The sequence below is a fragment of the Suncus etruscus genome, chromosome 9 (genome assembly GCF_024139225.1).
Source record: "Suncus etruscus isolate mSunEtr1 chromosome 9, mSunEtr1.pri.cur, whole genome shotgun sequence".
Classification (NCBI taxonomy): Eukaryota; Metazoa; Chordata; class Mammalia; order Eulipotyphla; family Soricidae; genus Suncus; species Suncus etruscus.
The window spans coordinates 7,221,260-7,244,063 of NC_064856.1; the positions used below are offsets into that span (position 1 = coordinate 7,221,260).

A 22,804-nucleotide genomic window follows, 5' to 3' on the forward strand; every position below is an offset into this window, starting at 1 on the left:
AACTACCCGAGATAGAAATCTGGAGCCAGAATAACTAGCCTTCCCTCCCCCGCCCTCCGGTCCTCATTTCTCCTTCCCCATTTATTCTTTGTATCCAATGCTCTTTCCCACCCTCCTGCCTTTAAACCCTCCCTTCCCTCAAGCCACTTATGCAGTCTAGCAATAGGAAGACGCAGAGCAATATTCAGACATCTAGTGTGGGGTAGACTAATTGTAAAGACCTATGTGCAGATCCCCACACCTAAGCACGGTCCAAGAGCTGTCATCATAGAATCCTGTGTCCGTGACCACCACTAAGCCAGCACGGGTCTGTCCCAGCCTCCCACCACGCCACCACCCTGGGACTGGAGAGCTTAGCACGCTTCCCCTGGTCTGTTCAGTGGCTTGAGCGAAGCAAAGCGGTGCGGTGCGGCAGATCCATCCATCCATCCAGGCAGGCAGGCAGGCAATCCCGGGAGATGCCCGCCCGGCCACGACCGCGGGGTGGTGCGGTCCAGTCCGCAGTTCTGGGCGATCCTGCGTGGCCAAGATCTTGCTGCTCTCTGGCGGCCGGCGCGAGAACCCGAGGACCCGAAAGTCGCGACTTGAGAGCTCCGCGCGCGCCCAAGCCCAAGTGCCCCCACCCGGGGAAAAAAGGGGGGGAAAGGGCGAAGGCGGAGGAGTGGGTGCCGTGGCAGGGCTGGGGTGACGGAGAGCGCGTAGGACTCTAGGTCCTAGGAGAAGCGAGCGCAGCGAGGGAGAGGGAGAGCGAGAGCTCGGCGGAGCGCGCAAAAAAGGGGTGAGCTCGGCGCCAGCAGGGAGCAAGGGTGCAGCAGCCGCGGGTGGGTGAGTGGGTGGGTGGGAGGCGGCGGGAGCCCCGCAGCTCCCCGCTCCGTCCAGATCGTCCCTCCGTGGGCTCCACCGCCCCCTGCTCCTTCTTCCCGCAGCTGCTCCTCCCCCGGCCCGCCCCCCGCGCCCCGGAGCGAGCGGAGCGCAGCGCGCGCCGCAGTGGCCACCGCACCGCACCGTGCGCGCAGCAGCGCCCCGGACCTCCCTCCCGGGCACGCTTGTCCGGAGCGCCCCGGCGGGTGCCAGCCGCTGCACGGCCCTCCTTGGGGAGCCTCGGGCGCCCCGCTTGGCGCACGCAGCCCGACGGACGGGAGGACGGGGCCGGCGATGCCCGCCGCGCCTTGATGTGATGTGATGGCTCGGACCCCCGACGGCCGCGCCCGGAGATGACTCTCCGCCACCTGCTGAGCGTGGCTTTGGCGGGGCCCCGGCCGGGCGGCGGCGGCGGCTCCCCCACGGGCGGCTCCCCCACGGGCCCCGGAGGCGCGGCGGGCGCAGCGGGCGGCACGGCGGCCCCGGAGGGCGCAGCGGTGGGCGGCGTGCCGGGCGCGGCGGCGGGCGGCGGCGGCGGCGGCGGGGACAACCGGAGCGCGCCCGGGGACCCCGGGGGCGCGGGCGGCGGCGGCGCGGACGCGGTGAACGGCTCCGGGGCGGCCGTCGGGGGGCTGGCGCTGAGCGCGCAGGGCGTGGGCGTGGGCGTGCTGCTGTCCGTCTTCATCCTGGCCGCCGTGGCGGGCAACCTGCTGGTGATCCTGTCGGTGGCCTGCAACCGGCACCTGCAGACGGTCACCAACTACTTCATCGTGAACCTGGCGGTGGCCGACCTGCTGCTGAGCGCCACGGTGCTGCCCTTCTCGGCCACCATGGAGGTGCTGGGCTTCTGGGCCTTCGGGCGCGCCTTCTGCGACGTGTGGGCGGCCGTGGACGTGCTGTGCTGCACGGCGTCCATCCTGAGCCTCTGCACCATCTCCGTGGACCGCTACGTGGGCGTGCGCCACTCGCTCAAGTACCCGGCCATCATGACGGAGCGCAAGGCGGCGGCCATCCTGGCGCTGCTGTGGGCCGTGGCGCTCGTCGTGTCCGTGGGCCCGCTGCTGGGCTGGAAGGAGCCCGTGCCGCCCGACGAGCGCTTCTGCGGCATCACCGAGGAGGCGGGCTACGCCGTCTTCTCCTCGCTCTGCTCCTTCTACCTGCCCATGGCCGTCATCGTGGTCATGTACTGCCGCGTGTACGTGGTGGCCCGCAGCACCACGCGCAGCCTCGAGGCGGGCGTCAAGCGCGAGCGCGGCAAGGCCTCGGCCGACGTGGTGCTGCGCATCCACTGCCGGGGCGCGGGCTCGAGCGCGGCGGGGCCGGCGGCCGCTCCGGGGTCCGGGGCGCACGGGGCCCTGCGCGGCGCCAAGGGCCACCACGCCTTCCGCAGCTCGCTGTCCGTGCGCCTGCTCAAGTTCTCGCGCGAGAAGAAGGCGGCCAAGACGCTGGCCATCGTCGTGGGGGTCTTCGTGCTCTGCTGGTTCCCCTTCTTCTTCGTCCTGCCGCTGGGTGAGTGAGTGAGTGAGTGACCCCGACGGCCTGTGCCGTCCTCGTCTGGGGCCCTGTCTGGTCCCGGGGCCCGCCCGGGGAGGAAGGGACCTCTCTGTCTGTCTGTCTGTCTGTCTGTCTGTCTCTCTCTCTCTCTCTCTCTCTCTCTCTCTCTCTCTCTCTCTCTCTCTCTCTCTCTCTCTCTCTCTCTCTCTCTCTCTCTCTCTCTCTCTCTCGGGTGCCCCCAGCCTGGCTTCTTTGGGAAAGGGGGCACACCGAAGGTTCCTCGAGCTCTGGGGGTGTCTTTGACAGGCCTGCATCCTTCTCTTCTTTCCTGCTTTCCACGAGCATGAGAAGCCACGGGCTTGTTTACACCCCTGACGCACAGGACAGTGCAGTGGACATCTGGCCATGGCATGTGGTGGGCAGAGCATAGTCCTCAAGTTCCCTGGCTATCATCAGCCCCAGAAATCATGGGAGGAAGGTCAGGGTGCAGAGGGAGCTGGCCTTCAAGAGCTCATTCATTCAGGTGCAGGGAGGTCTGGGGATTGAGCCACGTCCCCCAAGACCTGGCCACCTCCTTCCTCCCAGCTTCCATTCAAGTTGGACACCCCATCCCCTGCCTTGCCTGGAGTCCCTTCCCATCTGATGTCTGAGACCTGGAAGGGGCTGTGATGTTGAGGAGAGATTAAGGGAGTGTGGAGAAGAGGTACAGAGCAGACTAGGGATCACGAAGTTCTGCTGCAAAACGCCATGTCTTCCCTTCCTTGAGTCCTTTTAGCTCTTCCGAGAACTTTCCTGTTTCCTTTCCCGGCATTGCTGCTGCAGTGCTGGGAGCTGAGCAGCTGTTCTCAAGGGCTTTCTTAAGCCTCTCAGAAGATCCTTGGGGAGAAGGAGATGGGGGCATCTCTGGGGACACTGTCACCCTAAGTCCCTTGATTCATGGCTACAACTCCAGCCAGCCCAAGGCTTCTTTCCTCCCACCCCTACCTCACTCCTTCCTCGCTCTGCATGGAAGTAAAGAGGGTGGAGGAGGCACCCAGCCTGCTTCCGTGGAGGCCCTCTCCACGCAGTGGCCAGAGTAAATGACCTCAGGCTCAGCCACGACAGTGGGAAGCCATTGCATGTTTTGCCTCCCGTGAGTAAGACCAATGGGAGAGTGTGAAAGCAGCCTCCACCCCGGCCTATGTCTTTGTTCCCTCCTCCAGCCTGCTCTGTCCCCCTGACCCTTTTTCCGGTTTCTTGCCTACATCCAGATCATGCCTCTATATTTGCTTTTTTCTGGGTCTTGTCCGCCCACCCTTCCTTCCCAGCCTCTCTGACTGCAGCTCCTCTTTTGGGGTTCCTGTTCCACTGCCCCACCACCCCGGGGCTCTTCCTGTAGCTTTGTCTTTTCCCCAGGGAGGAAGGGTCTAGTGCCTGACTAGCTCCTTAATTGTGACCACATAGATGCCTGGTGTCCGGTGTGCCACTGGTCTCCAGCACCCAGAGTTGGCCTGAGGAGCAGAAAGGCATGGCTGCAGGGACCTGGTCTCTGGTGCCAGGTGGCCTGGGTTTAAAGCCCAGCTCCTCCCACGTCCTTGCTGGATAGCTTTTGCAAATCCCAGAACCTGCTTGTCTGTAAAAAAGAAAAAGGGGTGACAGTGGTAGTATGAGGATAGTGCCTAGACTTCAGTGAGTGACTGTATTAGTGGAACCCAGGGCTCAGGATCAGCCCTAAGTTGTTATTGTTGTTGTTGTTGTTGTTGTTGTTGTTTTGGGGGGGCTTAGTTGATGCTCATTAGGAAGAATGAAAAATCGACTCAGTTTAGCATCCTTAACCAAAAACAGCTGAAGAGTGAGGAAAGGAAGGGAAGTGTTTTGAAGAAGCAGGGAAGAGGACCAGAAGAGGTCTCTGGGCTCTGTTTTGAGGAAACCTACACACCCAGCTTCTTTCTGCCACGCTGCCCCTGTCCCAGCCCTGCCCCACCAGGGGGTTCACTCTGGCCACTGGTAGGAAATGATGTGGGAGGCCACTAACCTTTGTGGGTGTCTACCTAGCAAGGTTTCTCAGTAGAGAACAGTATCAGATATAGAGTGATATAGTAAAAGTCCTCCCCTTAATCTCCCACTTTGAATAGATAGTACCTTTGGCCATATTTGCTTCTGCTCTCTTCCTCTCTGTTCAAAGAAATAAAACAGCCTCAGTGAAGCTGTCTATCCCACAATGGCCTTTTCTCATTTTGTCCCTCTCCCCCAGTGATTTATGTTTGTTTGTTTGGGGTTTGGGACCACACCTGGCAGCACTCAGGGGTTATTCCTGACTCTGTGCTCAGAAATCGCTCCTGGCAGGCTCAGGGGACCATATGAGATGCCAGGAATTGGACCTGGGTTTGTCCATGGTCGGCTGTGTGCAAAGCAAACTCCCTACTGCTGTGCTATCACTCCAGCCCCTACTCCAGTGTTGCTTACATAGGCATCTGCTCTTCCCACCAACCATCTGTATCCTGGACAGCACCTGGTATTAGAGGCTGCATGTCTTAAGATTTGTACAAGTGAGGGGGCTGGAGAGAAAACATAGAGATAGGGAGTTTGGCTTGCATGCAGGACAGTGATTCAAATCCCGGCATCTCATATGGTCCCCCGAGCCTGCCAAGAGCGATTTCTGAGCATGGAGCCAGGAGTAACCCCTGAGCACTGCTGGGTGTGACAAAAAAAAATAAAACAAACAAAAAAACACAAGTGATACCAGATGACTGTCAGTATTTTTTGGCCTCTTAGTATCCATCCTCAAGATTTACATGCGGGGCCGGAGAGATAGCATGGAGGTAGGGTGTTTGCCTTTCATGCAGAAGGTCATCAGTTCGAATGCTGGCATCCCATGTGGTCCCCTGTGCCTGCCAGAAGCAATTTCTGAGCATAGAGCCAGGAGTAACCCCTGAGCACTGTCAGGTGTGACCCAAAAGCCACAAAAAAAAAAAAGATTTGCATGCAATGGTTCATTTTTGACAATAGTCTAGTATTCTAATAGTTGTTTCATAAAGTAGAGCCTTCTGCTGCTGAGTACTGTGCTTTTACAGTTGTTTTATATTCAAATAACATCACAAAAACTACTATTTCTGGGGCTCCAGATCACATTTGTGAACCAGCCCTTGTCCCTGGACTAGATTATTATTTCTTAAACCCCTATTTGGGCATTCAGTCCCTTCCAACAAGATCATAGGTGAAAATCATGTAAACTAGGACACAGCACAATACTAGGTGGGGGTCTCATGGTAGGAGAAGGTGGTGCAGGGGGGTCAGAGGGAAACAAGCTTAGAAGGTGACCACAGTAGGAAAGAGTTGAGAAACAATGAACTAGATTCCATGTCCCCCTCTTCCGGGTCGTCCCAAATTTTCCTGATCTTTGACTCTTTTTCTCAAAACTCATATCTGTTCCACTCCTTTCTCATGCATAGTAAGGGAAGCCAGGGAGTGTCCTTGTCACCTGCTTTCTACTGCTGGTGGATCTGAACTAATAGCATCTGGCAACAGAGAGCAAAACAGATGGAGTCTGAGCAGGGAAACAGAATATGGACTCGTATTGTACTGAGACTGGATGGATGGGCAGCAAAGAGCTGGAGAGGCAGAGCCCATGATGGCCCAGGAGTGGTCTGAGGTCTATACAAGAGGGAGGAACTAGAAGAGACCACAGGATCCTGACTCTACCCAGCTCCAGCAGAAGGCCCAAGCCCAGACAGAACGAGATACCTTTGAAAGCAAAGTGAACATTCTGAATTGCTACTTTGGGGAAGAGAAACCAGGGCAAAGGTTGGTGCAGAAATGCCACATATGGTGGAGTGTGGAGTGGAGGACATGGAGAATTTAGATAAGGGAACCCCAGGCGATGGAAATACTCTTTCCCAAAATAAGAGGAAAGAAAGGAGTGACTAGAGAGATAGTATAGACTCTATAGAGGTTAAGATGCTTGCATTGTATCTGGCAAGTCTGATTCAATACCCACATATTGTCCCCTAAACATAGAGACAGACCTGTGTAGAGACCACCTTTGCACATGTGCAAACATACACGCATGCACCACATTACTTACAGTCAGACCCTGATCTCTGAAGGGCGGGTAAATAAGATTTGTTGGCCTCTGACTGTGATCGGTCTCACAAAACAGCCACAGAACTCAGTGCCCAGCCCTACATGGCACACCTCCAGGGCGCACAGGCTGTCTGCGGGCTCTGACTTGAGGAGTTTCTCTTGAGACAGTCCCACCCAGTCTGCATGCACCCTGTAGCTTTGCTGCCTCTGTTGATCCCAGACTCAGGTTTTAAAAGCACAGGGTCCAAGAGACAAGAGTTGATGCAAGATAAAAAGGGTTTGCTCAGGAGTTGGCAAGCTGAGAGATTGAACTTATCCTGAAGAAAACTATCTTGCTCTCAGACTGGGACTGGAGATTTTTAGAAGGCAGAAAGGAAAGTTAGAAGTTTCTGGTTCTGGGTGGAGCATGAACTTCCTTCTCCAGGATATGGGAGTTGGTATCATGGTTAAGGGATCCTTGGAGGATGCCAGTTCCTTGGAGTGATTAGACAATCAGCCCTCTCCAAGGTTTGCGCAACTACCTTGAAGAATTTTTCCCAGTGGAGACTCTCTTCTCCAAGGGAGTGAGGTGTCTGTGAGCAGGAGTGTTCTCAGGGAATTTTTTTGTTTTGTTCCTTCTTCTCCCCTCCTCCACGCTGCCTGTAAGGGAATCTGGCTTCACTTCAGACAAAGCCTGAGAACTTCTCCTAGAACAGGTGGATAGAACAAAGAACCAAGGGAACAAGGAAAGGTATAGTAAATGGGAAGGCAAGATGGAGTTTTGCTGGGTCACTGATGCCCTGCTCACACCAGACATAGTTACACTGCACATTCCTCTCTTACCATGCACTGTGATAGTCAATATGCTGACATATACTATTAAGGAGGAGGATCAGGGAAATTTTACATGTGGAGACAACAGAGGGTGGAGGTAAAAGAGGGTAAGGATACCTGTCTATGGGGGGGGGGGTGTTGAGTGTGAGTCTGTGACAAGATGGTCAGAAGATAAAGCAAGATGCCACCCCTGGATTAAGGTGCTCACTGACACGATTACAGCTAGGAAAGATCCCAAACTCTGATATCCATGAGGAAGTGAAGGAACTGCACCCTATTTGGGCAGATCGCAAATTGAATGTAAGTCCACCATAGAAATTCTGTGCATCTGTGCTTCAAAAGCAGATAAAAATTGTGAAGGGCGTTGCAAGTCAGGGTCACAGTGGGGCTAGGGAGTTAGTTCTCAGGTCTAGAACATGTGCCTGGCATGCTCAAGGCTCTATATTAGCTCTCCAGCATGTCCTGGCCCTCTGTTCCACCAGCAATAGCCCTGGTGGCCCCATCCTCTCTGAACCATTGAAATCAGGATATATTTTTTGTTTTGGTTTGATTTTTTTCTTGTCCTTTTTGAGGGGGCCATACCTGTGCTCAAGGCTTCTCCTCACTCCGCATTTAGAGATTACTCCTGTCGGTGCTCAAGAAACCATATGTGGTGCTGAGAATAGAACCAGGTTCAACCCCATGTGAGGCAAGTTTCTTACACACTGTACTATCTCTCCAGACACAATCAGGATAGATTGTTGCTGTGTGAGTGTCCATATCTCTGAGGTTGGGAGAGGATTGGGTGTTATCAGGGGCTACTGAAGAGTTAGTGTCCAGGTACAGTGGCAGGTACAGAGGGTCCAATCTGTGAGTGATAGTGAAGTGTCAAGGAACCCCTCTCTCCAGGTTCCTGTATCTGAGTCAATGGTGCAGTGTCCCCCACAGTCAGGGGCAGGGGAGATTGGAGATAGACCTGGTAACATATCACTGGTACCTGCAGGGAGTGCTCGCATTTGTCTCCTCTCCTCCTGGTAGGTACTTAGAAGTGTGAATAAGAGGAAGCTATGGCAGCACCCGCCATCATGCCACGCCACAGGCTTGGAGAGTAAAGGCCTGTCCTCTGTCTTTATTATTGCTGGAAAAACACTAAAGGAGACTCACCCTATTAAACGTCCAAGTGTCCGGTACTAACTGCTGTTGATCAAGAGATCTGTAGAATTTTCTTCTCTTAGCTTAACTGAAACGTTGTGTCTGTTAATTCACAATTCCCTAGGTGCCTCTTCCCCAGATCCTGGCAACCACTCTTCCATGCTTGGAGTCAATGAATGTGCCTGTTTAAGATGCCTCGTTTGAATGGAAGCTGGCAGTCCTTGTTAATAGGCTTATTTCAATTACTATAAGAGCCAGTTATTACTTTCGCTTGTATTTTGTTGGGGGACCACACTTGACAGTGCTGGGAACTACTTCCTGTTCTATACTTGAAGGAGTCTTTTGTTTCCATCAGTACTGGGTGACCCTCTGGTGCCAGGGATCGCCCCTGGGTCTCTTGCATGCTCCTTCATTGTGCCATCTTTCCGGTCCAGCTCCTCACAACCATTGCTACTAGTTTCCCACCACTGAGAATTATTTTGAAGAAAATCCCAGATATTTTCATTTCAACTGTACATTCTTCAATGGGCATTTCTTGAAAACAAGAATATTTCTGTTTTAAATAACTGCAATCCATTCTAACACATAAAAATAATTGTGTTGTACCATCCAGTAACTACTTGGCGATATTCAACTGCTGCTGATTGCCTCCTAAATTGTGTTTGCTTGAATCAAGAGAGTAGAAAAAAGTGCATAGATAACATGTGGAGGATTAGCCTCTTGAGATTCTTTAATTAGCCAAGAATTATCCATTCATTCTCCATATCTTTTTCTTCCACTTATTAGGTGAAGCAACCAGTTGTTGGAGCATCCCACAGTGTAGGATGAGCCACATAATGTGTCCTTCTGTCTCTGCACTTCATGGACACTAGTTTGACCAGATTCAAGATCAGTGACACTTGAGACTTTTGGTACAACCAAAATGACAAGCATACTTCATTCAGTACTTTCTGGTCTGATGGCATGTTTTAGATTCAGCTTGTGCCTTTTTTTATTTTTGCTCTAAGTGCCTGGTTCCTTTCATGAAAGATGGCCATTTAAAGATGGTCATTTAGAAGCTAAATGGTCTGGTCAGAGGCTAGTTCTCACCTCTTTGTGTCATTAGGATGAACCAGGCGTCCAGTCCATTATAAAATGTCCCAATCAGCCATTTTCCTGTGATGGCTGAACCCTTGATAAAGCTAAGTGATTCAAAGTCTTTCAGCATCTATTTTCTAGAATTGGGAAGGGAAGGAGGTATTTCAGGAGAGGGAGAAAGAATTTACCTTTAGAATATTTTTTACTTAAAATAGAACCTTACAGAAAAGCTACTTGGTGCTGCTCTTTATCAATAGGTTAGTTTCTTAGCATTCTTTCCAAAGGTGACTAAGAAGTTTTTTTTTTCAATTTCATTTATTTAAGGTACAATTTATAGGGGCTGGAGCTATAGTGCAGTGGTAGGATGTTTGCCTGGCATGCGACTGACCCAGGATGGACCTGGGTTCGATTTCCAGCATCCCATATGGTCCCCCAAGTCAGGAGCGATTTCTAAACGCATAGCCAGGAGTAACCCCTGAGCATCACCAGGTGTGGCCCCCCAAAAAGGTACAATTTATAATGGTATAACACATTTGTTAATGTGTTAGGCATATGATGTTTACTATACTAACCTTCACCCTACTGTTCCAATACCTCTCTACCACTGCCCCAAGATCTATTCTCTCCCCATTCCTATCATCAGAAGAGCACTTGACTCTATTGGCAGAATATCAGGGTTTGTTTTCATTGCTCATTGTTTATTCCCTAGCATTGTTTCATTATACCCTTTCTTTTTCTCATTCACTTGCTTAACATGAAAGTCTTAGATTTTATCCAAGTTGTAGTGAATTGCAGCAGTCTTTTCTGATAGCTGTCTAGTAGTAGTCATTGTGTTTCTATATACCACAGCTTCTTGATCCATTCATCTGCCTTTGGATATTTGGGTTGTTTCCATATCCTGGATATTGCATTAAGCACTGCAGTGGATAGAGATGTGTATAGCTTTACAAATGAATGGTTTTGTATTCTTGGGATTGATGCCAAGAAATAGAATTGCTGGGTCATTTGGTAGTTATAGGAACTTTTTGAGAAACCCGCACCCTGCTTTCCATAAAATAAGATAGACATTCCACCAAAAGAAAATAAAAAACCTTTTCATCATATTCCCATGAACAGTGATTGTTTCCAGCCTTTTAAAATTAGACCATACTCAATGGTATAATGCAACATTTCCTTATCATTTTGATTTGCTCTTCCCTGATACTCAGTGATGAGTATATGAACCAGATATGTAAATGCTTTTTCATATACTTGTTGGTTATATCTATGTCTTCTTTGAAGAAGTGTCTATTCAGTTCTCCCCAATTTGATTCATTTCTTATTTTGTTGGGTTTTTTTCTGTTGCTGACCTAGGGAATGCTCTATATATTTTGGATATTAGCTCTTAGTCAGATATATGATGTGCCAGTATTCTCTCTTATTCAGTAGGATTTCTTGATTTTAACTCAAATTTCTTTCAATGTAGAAGATTTTTAGCACTTTATTGAAAAAAAAGCATTGCCAATATCCCTCCACTGCAGTCCCTAGGTTTTCCATGAGTTATTTTTCAATTGATTGCACATTATAAACATCACTTCTTGGGGCTGGCCAGTGGCTGCCCTTCGAGTTGGCATCTGAGACCTTTGACACAAACAAAATGGCAAGTGTTACCTCACTTTCTTGTTTTTTTTTTTTAAGATGTATCAGCTTGTGCTTTTTTTCTTTTTATTTTTTTTTTTTTGGTTTTTCGGGCCACACCCATCTGATGCTCAGGGATTACTCCTGGCTAAGGGTTCAGAAATTGCCCCTGGCTTGGGGGGACCATATGGGACGCCGGGGGATCGAACCACAGTCGCGATCTTTCCTGGGCTAGCGCTTGCAAGGCAGATACCTTACCTCAAGCGCCACCTCGCCGGCCCCGCTTTTTTTCTTTTTGTGCTAAGATCCTGGTACCTTTCTTGAAAGGTGATCATGTAAAAGTTAAATATGAAATCTCAGGTGTGCTTTGATACAGAGTTAGTTACTAACTTCAGTAGAGAGAGCTAGGAAAGACAGCCAGCTTGCAAAATTCCTGAAAATGCAACACTCAGTTGATTCTTATGAATCAATACAAACCAGGTTTTTAACTGAGTGTTATTAAGAAAAATGGCTTTCCATCATCAAATCTCTTCCTTGGGACAATCCTCAAGGAGTCTCCCAGGTCCTACAGTCTCTCCACCTTCTTTCCTTCCCGAGAGATCTAACTCCAAACTGGCCTGTTTCCCATATCTTCCCTCTGCCCAAACAGCATGTAGATGAATCTGTAACTTCTCCCTCATCCTATGGCCTCTTTGCCCCATCTACCCAATTCTCTCACTGCCTTCTCTCTTCCTCTCTTATGTGCACACACATCCCCTGCTACTTACTCCAAAAAGTAATCTAGTATAAATCATAATACTAGGGGCCGGGAAGGTGGCGCTAGAGGTAAGGTGTCTGCCTTGCAAGCGCTAGCGTAGGACAGACCGCAGGCCCTCAGGCTTTTAGAGTGTCATGAACCTGCTTTTCCTTTAAAGGGAGTTTCTAGTTCCTGAGCTCTAGTCCGTATGCCCATAAAGGATCTGTCATGCCATAGGATCTATCTGTTCGTGCTTTGTGGATGGTTATGTAGGAACTCAGAGTTCCAGGACCCCAAAAGTCAGTACAGAGGCCAGTACAGCAGGCATTGTCCAACAGGTCTGGAGCGCGAGTCTGCAGGACAAAATGACCCCTTTTCAGATTAGGCTGGAAAGTCATTGGTCAGCGAAGCCTCAAAGTCCAGAAGCACATGTTCACATAAGCACATGGGCACATGTTCATAAGCACAAGGGCAGATGGGCAGGGAATTCAGCCTCAGACCTATGTGGTCATTCCAAAGCCAGAGGTCCAGAAATCAGTGAATTAAAACATAGCAACAGGGAAGTTGGAGCAATATCACAGTGTGTAGGGTACTTACCTTATGCACGGACAATCTGAGTTCGATCCCCAGCATCTCATATGGTCTCCTGAGTTCCACCAGGAGTAACTCCTGAGTGCAGAGCCAGGAGTAACCTGTGAGCGCTGTTAGGTGTGGCCCCTCCAAAAAATGTGTGACAATAGAGTGGGGAGCTCACAAAGGGGACAGTGCATAGTATGCATGCATGAGTCCGGTGCTTTCTTCAGCACCAAATGGCTTCCAGATCACCACTGGCATTAGCCCTAAAGCTTCCCCCAAAACTGTCAGGGTGGCCCTGGTCTCTATCACCTCAAAGCCTGAATAGCAAAGCATTCAGATATCCATATGGAGGTTCCAATTGCCAAGAATCGCCAGGAGTAGTCACTGGGCCTTCTGAACACTACTTGGGAACACTCTCCAAGAATGAAAGACAGCAAAGAGCAGAAAGGGATAAAGAAGGGAGAGGAGAGAAAGTTGATGCCCCTGGTAAAACCCTTGGTAAGCTTTTTCATATACCATATTACAGGAGATAAAGATATACTCAGGGCCCCCCTGAAGATATATATAGATATATATACTCATGGTAACAGAGGCCCCTCCTCTTCAGGGGTACGCAGGCTAGACCAGCCTTGGCCCCCACAGAGACTATAGATCCCAAGGGAAAAGAAGGAGCCCTGAGATGATCCTAGTGCACAACCCACTACATAAGAATGGCAGTACAAGGATGCAAAAGGTTTACCTCCACACAAAGATTTGCTCTGTGCTTCCAGAGCAGCCTTCTATGTCCTCCCCATCTGCCTCAGACTTGGACCCTCTTCAGATCACCTCTTCCTGACAGCCTTTGGACGACCTACTTTGCTGGTTTACCTCCAGCTCATCAAGTCCTTGCTGCCTCCAGGCCTTTCACATGCCCTTTGCTCCATCTATATCTATATAATTCTCTTTCCTGATGCTGATGCCAGGCTCACCTTCCTGTAGTGTCCTGAGCTCTCAGCACAAGTCCACTTTCGGGGAGAGGTTGTTCTCACTACAGTGAAGAGGTCTGTTGAGAGCAGAAGCTCCAGCCTCTTGAGAAAAGAGCATAGGGTAAGAGTCACCAAGGAGAGGGGTCAGAGAGATAGAATAGCCAATGTGAGATAATACAACCAATTTGCACACAGCCAATTTGAGATCAATTTATATAGTTCCCCATTCGCCTCCAGAAGTGATCCCTGAGCTTAGAACTAGGAGTAAGTCCTCAGCACCACCTGGTGCATCCTGGTGTGGCTGAAGAACAAAACAACAAAATAAACAGACAAAAATAAATAAACCCCAAGAGTGCAGCACAAAAATGAGTGAGAGGCTAAAGTTTGGGACTGGGAATTCCTGTTCTTGCCCTATAGTGGGACAGAAACCTGACTACTCTCTAGGAGGTTGCAGTATTTTTCACCCCATTGACCTCTTTCTGCCTCAAGCATGGCTGGTTGGGGTGGGAAGTCACTAAAGAGAGACAGAGAGGGTGGGAAAGGGAGAAAGCTGGGGTGTAGTCTGCTATGTGAGGGTTGGCTGCAAGTTATGAGAAAGGCTGGCTGTGAAGGCTGACGCCCTGCCAAAAATAAGTTCCCTTCTGGTGATGCCAAAAGAGCACCATTAATCACACGGTCCCCCGCCCGCCTCTGCCCGCCTCCCCAAACCTGGCTTCAGAACTATCCCTTCATGGAAAGACACAACCCAGTTTAACCAGCATCTCAGCATCTCCTCTTGGGCCTGGTCACTCCTGTTCCTTAGGAGAAAGGATTGGTTTGTGTTCTTCCAGGTGACAGATGCCCCTTCCTACAAAGACAGCAGACAACAGTCTTATATCCCCCAGTGTTCTAGATAGGCAGGCCCCCACAGGAGCTGACGCTGATGTGACATTCCACCCTTGAGTCCATACAGAAAGCCACAAATGCCACTGATACTGGTGGAGGCAGAATCAGGAGGTGCCTGCACACTCCAGAAACCGCCGTTCCCTCTCCAAGCAGAATGGGGTTCATCAGGGAGTCGCATATAGAGAAGGAGACTCTAGAGAAGTGGGGAAGCCTGCTTAGAAGAGCACTCCAATGTGAAGTATGGGCATGATGATTATATATAGAGCCACTGCCAGGGGAATAAAGTGAGAGTTTATGGGGCCAGAGAGATAGTACAAAGGTAAGGCACTTGCCATGCATGCCACAGACCTGGGTTTGATTCCTGGCACTACATAGGGTTGACCAAGCCTACCAAGAGTTTTTACAAAGTTTGGAGCCAAGAGTAATCACAGAGCACCACAGAGAATGGCCCAAATGCCAGCTTAAAATATTAATAAATAAAATGAGGGTTTGTAGCCCAGTCCCCACTTACCTCCTGGGACCCAAGGAAGGCAAGAGACATTCTGTTTATATATGCGTGTGAAAATCAATGTGTAAAGACTGGACTGACTCAGGTTCAGAGCCAACTCTTGCCCTGAACTAGCATCTCTGCAAAGTGGAGTGCCTTGGGAATAAAATGAGAAGGGCTAACTACCTGCTGCTTGGAGTGCAGAGCTAGCAGGCACTGGACAAGAACACCATTTCTGCATTCATTCAACAAATATTTCCCAACCAGCTAGGGCTGGGAACAGACATTGACTTAGAAAAAAGAGCTCATGGGTAAAATATCACACAGTAAGCTGGATCACATGTTCAGTATGTGGGAGGTCCCATCTTTGGCACCTCATAGTCTCCCAAGCACCACTAAGAATGACTCCTGACACTGATGGGTATGGCCAAAAAGAACAAGTAACTCAGACAAGCTTTCAGGAACCCTAGAATCTGGTTGCATAGATAGCCAGAGCAATTATAAATTACAATAAAATGCAGAGGCTGAAGATAGTACTGGAGGTCAGGTATTTTGGCCAAGACCCTGATTCAATCCCCAGAACTAAATATGGTCTCGGCCAACTGTGGTTGACCTAGATTTAATCCTCAGCACCCTATATGGATCCCTGAGTCCCTTCAGGAGTTATCCCTGAGTGCAAAGCAGGAATAAATCCTCAGCATAGCCAGGTATGCCCCCCTCCAAAAAATAAATAAATAAAAGTAAGTGTAAAACAAAGGAACAAAGAAAGAAATGCAGACATCATGGGCCAAAGCCATGTGCTTAAAGTGCTTAAGTGCTTAAAGCCAATGAGATTCAGGAAGAATGCAAACTGAGGACATGTCTCTTCTTTGGAAACTAGAGTTGGGGGGATAGAGGATAGAATCAGGAAGCAGAAGCAAAGTAAATTGACAAGGAAAAGAATATCTGAGCAGGATTCTACCTTCAGAGAATATTCCAGATTTTTCCTTCCCAGAAGCCATGAATGGAGTACTTGAGAACAGTGTCTTCAGGTTTGGGACTTGCATGGGTTGGGACTATGGGACAGCAAGTGAAAGCAGGTGAGAATGGAAAGGGTCCAAGGAAAGAAGCAGAGCTGAGAGGCAGCAGAGGCTACAGCTGTTACAGTAATAGGATGCAGAGTTGACCCCACACATCCAGGACACGGCACTTCGGTGCAAACAGAGACACCTTTATTTCCCAGAAGGAAGAGAAGTGAGAGTTGAGCCAGTGCCCATTGACTTTAATTTTTCTCAGTGGAATGGGCTGGAAGATCAGCTGCTGTGGGAAAGGAGTAGACAAGGAAGTAAGACTTGTAAGGAAAAAAGGCTCTGAGTAACAGCAGCAGGAAAGGGGATGGGCACTGCCAGTGCGAAAGTCTGGCTGGATAAGGACAATCCAGAGCCAGTAGGATGTGAATGCAGAAGAACTGAGAAGAGCTGAGGTGTGAGTCAGAGTCACAGCCAAGCAAAGAAGGCAAACTGAAGTGAGATGATAGGAGAGATCCAAGAGACTGGCAGGCAGTCAAAGTATGATGACAGAGGACAGGAAGTTGCAGCTCACAGCAGAAAACAGTCACTACAGAACCAAGTGCTCCAGTTATGTTTTTATAGGTTCGCCTGGCTGCTGTTATCTGGATGGGATACAGGGACACAGAGAAGAGGACCTAGTTGGAAAGGCACAAGTGATGGTGGATCAGGTCATAATGGGATGATGTCCAGTGAGGGGGAATTTCGGGACCTATAGCAGTTTGGTGATGAAGAGAAAGAAAGGGTCAAGAATGAATGGAGCTAACAAATGGCTTGTTTGTTATAGCTAATTATAGTATAATTCTATCACTAGGAGTCATTCGTCAAACCTCATTGTAAGAAGCATAATCGTGTGTGATGGATGTGAATAATTTCGGTGATGATCACCTCACGAGATATATAAGCACTGAGTCATCATATTGTAGCCCTGAAACTCGCTTCATCTGTCCGTTACATCTCAATTGAGAAGTGAGGGAGTAACACCAGGCATGCTATGGGGACCTTCTTATTTAAGAACAAGACAGATAGAAACCAGTAGTCAGTTATAAAGTTATTTAGTTATTTTTGGTTTGGGGGCCACACTCAGTATTGCTCAGGGGTTACTCCTGGCTCTGCACTCAGGAACCACTCCTGGTAGGCTTGGAGAACTATATGTGGTGCTGTGGATCTAACCCATGTGAGACACAGGCAAAGCAAATGCTCTACCCTCTGTACTATCATTCTGGCTGCCTCCAGTGGTAGTGATGAAAGGTATGGAGCTATCTTGGGGTGCTTGGCCAAAGGCAGTGTTCAAGGGCCATCAGGTCCACAATCAGAAATACTCTGAGAGGGGCTGGAGAGATAATACAATGGTAGGATTTTTGCCTTGCATGCGGTCGACCCAGGAGAGACCTGGTTCTATTCCTGGCATCCCATATAGTCCCCCAGCCTGTGAAGGGCAATTTCTGAGTACAGAGCCAGGAGTAAGCCCTGAGCACCACTGGGTGTGGCCCAACAATCCATAAATAAATAAAGTTTAAAAAAAGAAATACTCTGAGTAGCTGGAGTGATAGCACAGTATAGGGCATTCTCCTTGTACATGGCCTACCCTGGACAAACCTGGGTTCAATCCCTAGCATCCCCTACAGTCCCCTGAGCTGGGTGCAGAAACTTCTGAGTGCAGAGCCAGGAGTAACCCCAGAGCATCACCAAGTGTGGCCCAAAAAAAATTTTTTTAAATAAACAAAGAAAAGAAAAGAAATACTCTGAGACTGCCAGGCAATGATGCTGAGTAACCAGGAATGCTGGGAATCAGACATTGGACTTGCATGTATTAGGCATATGTTCTACCATGTACACTGCCTCCCTGGCCCACACTCTTAGCACTTGAGAGTAAGTAGATGCACTGGGGCTAGGGAGAGTGATGATGTGGGAAGAATACAAAATAACAAAAATACAAAATACAAAATATACAAAAATACAAAAAAATACAAAAATACAAAATAACAGGGTCAAGAGGGGAGTGGTATAAGAAAGGCTTCCTGGAGGAAGTGCTATCAATGCTGGCACAGGCCAGTAGAGGGAAATGGAAGCTCCTTTCATGAACAGGAGTCCAGAGATAAAATTGAGAGAGCCCACCATACCAAAATGATAGCAAGAAATCAGGGAGGCCACTTGGTTGAAGCACGTGTAGAAAATTGCAGAGAGAATGGGGAAGCATCTGAGAACATGCAATGTCTAGGTAGACAGGTGAGAAGCTGAGAGAGGCATCCTACCAGGTCACTTCCCCATGACAATTGTCAAGATGAGTTAGCCTAGCCGGGCTGTATTGCCTACATGGAAGACCAAGAGGAAAGCAGGAAATGTGCATAGGTGAAGACATATGCATTATCCAGTGAAGTTATCTGTGCACTTGGGGCAGAGATCAGTCAAAGAGATTTACAAGAGATTCTGCCAGTGCTACCCATCTCTCATAGAAACTCAGCTTTCACTAGCACCTATGTGTGTCATTGCACCCCTGCTCCCCCCTCAAAAAAACTCCATTTCCATTGTACAAAAGATAGAAAGTACAGAAAATCTATACTCATGGATTTACCCACTAAGGGAGCAATGCAGCCACTAGTGATGGCAGTGAGTGTATAGCTGCCCTGCCTCTCTCACACATTTTAATTTCCCTGTTCTCCAGCATCTCTGCATCCCAGAGCTCCTAATGGAATTAATAGTAATAATCAACTAAACTTTTCCATTTTGGCTTTTCCTCTTCCCCATGTTACCCTCTTCATCTCCACTATTGTTATTTCCTTTACCAGCCAGATTTTCAACTTGCATTCAAGTCCCTGTCTGGACTTGGCTTTTGAGAGAATCTAAAGGAAGCCTAGGCTCCAGATAGCTGCAAAATTTGGCGTTGACAGGCTGTGTGAGCCCATCAACTTGGTCTGAAGGAATTCCCGGCTGGCAGCTGCATAGGTTGGTGAAGCATAAGTTAAGGACAAATATTTACAACCAGGCCCAGCCTGTCTGACAGCATCCACCCCAGTGGCACACCGATGGCAATCTAAGCCACACAGATAGCCATGCCCTTTGGCCAGCTTTGGGCTCGCTGCTGAAAGCATAGTCCACAGATTTGTCATCCCGGGCTAAATATAAGAGAATCGTGGCCTGAGTCAGAAAGTTATTTTCAGCACTCCATCTTCCTTTGCAGTGTGCAGGGATCCTAGTGAAAGCCGCCGTCCTGGAGTCTTGAGGTCAACTCTGGTGGCCCCTACATTCCAGGGACAATTGCCCAGCTCCTCTCCCAAGGGGCATGGCCTCCTCAACGCACCCTGTTTGATACCCCCTGCACCCTTCTCCCCAAACCCACCAGGTCTCAGACACTATTTCAGGTCCTGAGATAAGAACTGTGTTATTTCCCAGGATTCAGTCTCTCTCCAAAGCCCCAGAAATAGGGGAAGAAATGGGGGGTGTGGATAGATGCCAGTAATCAGAAAGGCCTGCTGAATGCTGGCCCTGAGATGTAGGAATCTTCCCCCAAAGAATATTCGTTATCTGCAGTTCCAGGAGAGGAAAGTGAAATCTGCAGGAGCCAAGAATTTACTGTGTGATGAGGTTGAAAAGGCCTGGACTGGACGACGCTGCTGCCTGCTTCTCTTAGCACCAGGGATTCTAATGTAATATGGTGGAAGGGACCCTGGAGACTTGAGTTCTGGCCACCAAAGAAATGAGTCCATGTGTGATGAGAGCCCAGACCAGTGTCTGGCCTAGGACAAGCCCTGACCATCTTTTGATTCTGGTTTCTCCAAGGAATTTCACTGAAAATTGTCAAAAACAGCTTGCACAGTGGTTAGGTTGTTTGTTTTGCAAGGGGATTCCCAGGTTCAATTCCCAGGACCCCATATGGTCCCCCAAACCCAACAGAAGTAATTCCTAAGTACGGAGTCAGGATGATGCCCTGAGCACCACTGGGTATGTCTTATAACTATTAAAAAAAATCATGTTTTTTTCTGAGTCTCTAAACAGTGTTCAGGAGGCCCAGGGCTGATTATTTTGGGGTGGGGGGCACATTTAGTCACACTCAGGGAGTACTCCTGACTATGCACTCAGAAATTGCTCCTGGCTCGGGGAACCATATAGGATTCCATGGATTGAACCGAGGTCCATCCTGGGCAGCCACGTGCAAGGCAAATGCCCTAACCCTGCTATCACTCTGTCCCCCTGGGATGATTCTAAGCTACTGTATCAACAGCTACACACAGGCTCCTGAGGATGCAGTGGTCATCAGGCCCTGCAGTACCAGGCACCACTCAGACTATCCTGGCAGCGCAGAAGGGTTGGAGGGGGGAAGAAGGCAGCATAGGGAGTCTGAGGGAAAGAGCCTGCAGAGCTGAACTTTGCGATGCTCAAAGTTTGATGCCAGGGATCAAACAGGGCGGCCACATGCAAAACACAAGCTTTAACCCCTGTACTATCTGTCTCTCCAGCTGACAAATTATGTCTCAAAGAAATGTGGGACTTGATAATAAATGAATATCTAAGTTCAGGCATTATTTAAGGAAATGTGGTAGTATGTTCTTATGATGGTCATTTCCAAATGAGAGTGGAGATAATATTTTTTTTTAAAGTGGGGGCCTCCAAGCAGTGATCAGGGGTCCCGGGGCCACCCCCTAGCTATTCTCAGCCAACTTAGTTGGTGCCAGGATGGAGGTGCCAGGAGCCACCAGGCCACAACAGCAGTGCTAGGGAACTGAGCACTCCTCATGACTGAGCTCTTTCCACTTCCAGAGACAGGATTTCAAAAGACGGGCAACTAACTGAGAGTGAGAGGAAAGTATGGGGAGGGAAGAGCCAGAAAGAAGACTGCTGGTATTAAATTGAAGCATGTGAAATGGCGTGTGTGTGTGTGTGTGTGTGTGTGTGTGTGTGTGTGTGTGTGTGTGTGTGTGTGTGTGTGTGTGTGTATGAAAGGGAGAGAGAGAGAGACCCAGAGACAGAGAGAGACAGAGAGGTGGGAGAGAGAGAGAGAGACCCCATACCCTGTTGTGCTCAGGTGCTGTTCCTGGCTCTGTACTCCATAATGACCCCAAGTGGTGCTGGGGAGACCTGGGGTCGAATCAGAGCTGGCCATGTGCAAGAAAGACAAGGGCCGGCCTTACCGCTGTCCATTCTCTCCAGCTCCTCCAGGCCCCTCAGTGGCAATTTCACTTATCATAATATGATAACATTATGACATTATGTGATTATGGTATTATCCTATGATAATATCATAATATAATAAGGCTTATCCTAAACCTTCTGCTCAGACGGGTTGTGCTCACCAATGGGTTGGGGAAATGCCCACTAAGGGATGGAAAGAGGACTGTCCCCTGTCCCCTACCTAAGGAGCACCTGAATGCTGCCAGGCTCCCTCCCAAGGACTCTGGAGGTGGTGTCTTAAGTAGCCTGGGACCCCCTGGGAAAGGGTGGTTCACCCCCTTTGAGCCAGGAGCACTCCTGGTCCTCCCATCCAAGCACTCACCAGCATGGGCCTCTGCCCCACACAGGTTCCCTGTTCCCGCACCTAAAGCCATCCGAGGGCGTCTTCAAGGTCATCTTCTGGCTGGGCTACTTCAACAGCTGCGTGAACCCCCTCATCTACCCCTGCTCCAGCCGCGAGTTCAAGCGCGCCTTCCTCCGCCTCCTGCGCTGCCAGTGTCGCCGGCGCAGACGCCGCCGGACCCTGTGGCGCGTCTACGGCCACCACTGGCGGGTCCCCAGCCTCGCCACATCTGTCGGAGGCCCCCGGCCCGAGGATGCCGACTACGAGGACCCCGGCCCTGCCACCGCGCCCCCCGGGGCCCCGCTGGCCCTCACCGCGCCGCCCTTGGCCCCTGCCGCCCCCGACCCCGACCCCGACGGGCCCAAGCCCCCCTGCGCCCTCCGGGAGTGGCGGCTGCGTGCGCCCTGGTTGCGCGCCAAGGTGTCCAGCCTGTCGCACAAGCTCCGCGCGGGGAGCGCACCGCGCGCGGAGCGCCCCGAGGTGGAGGCTGTGTCCTTGGATGTCCCCCAGGACGGCGCTGCAGGAGCCCCCTACGACCTGGCTGACTACGGGGACCTCAGGGAGACGGACATCTAAGGACCCGAGGACCCGAAGAGGGTGTGAAAGGGGTGAAGGCAAAGAAATGGGGAACCAAAGAGTCGGCCAGGTGTGGACTTGATTTTGATCCATGCCACCACAGTGATGGGGGAACCAGCGCCATCCCTAAGAACTGAGTCCAACTGGGCTCAAGAGACAGTGAAGGGACATTCAGAACACAGTGGCCCACCCCTGAGGCTCTACAGTGGGGAGGAGGGGGTGTGGGGTGTTTGCTTTGTGTCATTCTTTGAAACCCACTGCCCATCCATGAGCTGAGCCCTAGCGACACAGGCCTGCCCCTCTGTTGGTAGGGGCAGAGCCTCCCTGTCCCCCCAATGTCTCCCCACAAGAATCAGTCCATGGGGACTGTGTCTCCATGGACTTGATTTCCTCCTACTGCCTAAGAGAAAAACCCAGAAGACACCCACCCACCCCCCTCACCCCAACTTAGGGGTAACAGTCCCACAAGCCTGATTGTTCCCCCTGGGCCCATTCTACCCTGCTCAGGTTCCTCCATGCACACCCCCTCACCTGGCCCTGCCCTCCAGCCTCTCTGTTGGTGGGGTCAGAGCACAGGCCCTGCCTGACTGCCCCCTCATTGTCTCCCCACAGGAATCAGTCCATGAGGGCTGTGTCTCTCAATGGATTTGATTTCTCCTACTGCCTATGAGAGGAACCCAGAAGTACCCCCCTCCCCATCGTCCCAGCTTAGGGGTGACAGTCCCACAAGCCTGATTGTTTCCCCTGGGCCCATTCTGCCCTCTTGTCCCTGTCCCCGGGGCCTTACTGTTTACACTGTACATAACTCCTTGTGCCATGGCCATCGCTTTGCCATTAAGTAGGAAGAGCTTTGTCATTCTGAGACATATTTATTGGGAAGAGTTCTTCTATTTTGTCCAGACTGTGCAAACTGTCCCTCTTTAGTTTATAACCTATAAAGATTCCCCAACTTTAAATTCTTTCCAG

General features: G+C 50.2%; 1 protein-coding gene across 1 annotated transcript; it reads left to right on the top strand.

Moving 5' to 3' along the window:
- Window positions 1-1,187: 1,187 nt before the first annotated feature.
- ADRA1D (adrenoceptor alpha 1D) lies at window positions 1,188-22,222 on the top strand. Its single transcript, XM_049779215.1, has 2 exons — window positions 1,188-2,370; window positions 21,267-22,222. The coding sequence occupies exons 1-2, from the start codon at window positions 1,215-1,217 to the stop codon at window positions 21,836-21,838; spliced, it is 1,728 nt and encodes a 575-aa protein (XP_049635172.1). The 5' UTR covers window positions 1,188-1,214; the 3' UTR covers window positions 21,839-22,222.
- Window positions 22,223-22,804: the final 582 nt, after the last annotated feature.

Excerpts from the sequence above, each read along its gene's own strand:
- ADRA1D (XM_049779215.1), top strand. The coding sequence starts at position 1,215 with ATGACTCTCCGCCACCTGCTGAGCGTGGCTTTGGCGGGGCCCCGGCCG. Across the intron at positions 2,371-21,266 it reads CTTCTTCGTCCTGCCGCTGG|GTTCCCTGTTCCCGCACCTA; the intron begins GTGAGTGAGTGA and ends TGCCCCACACAG.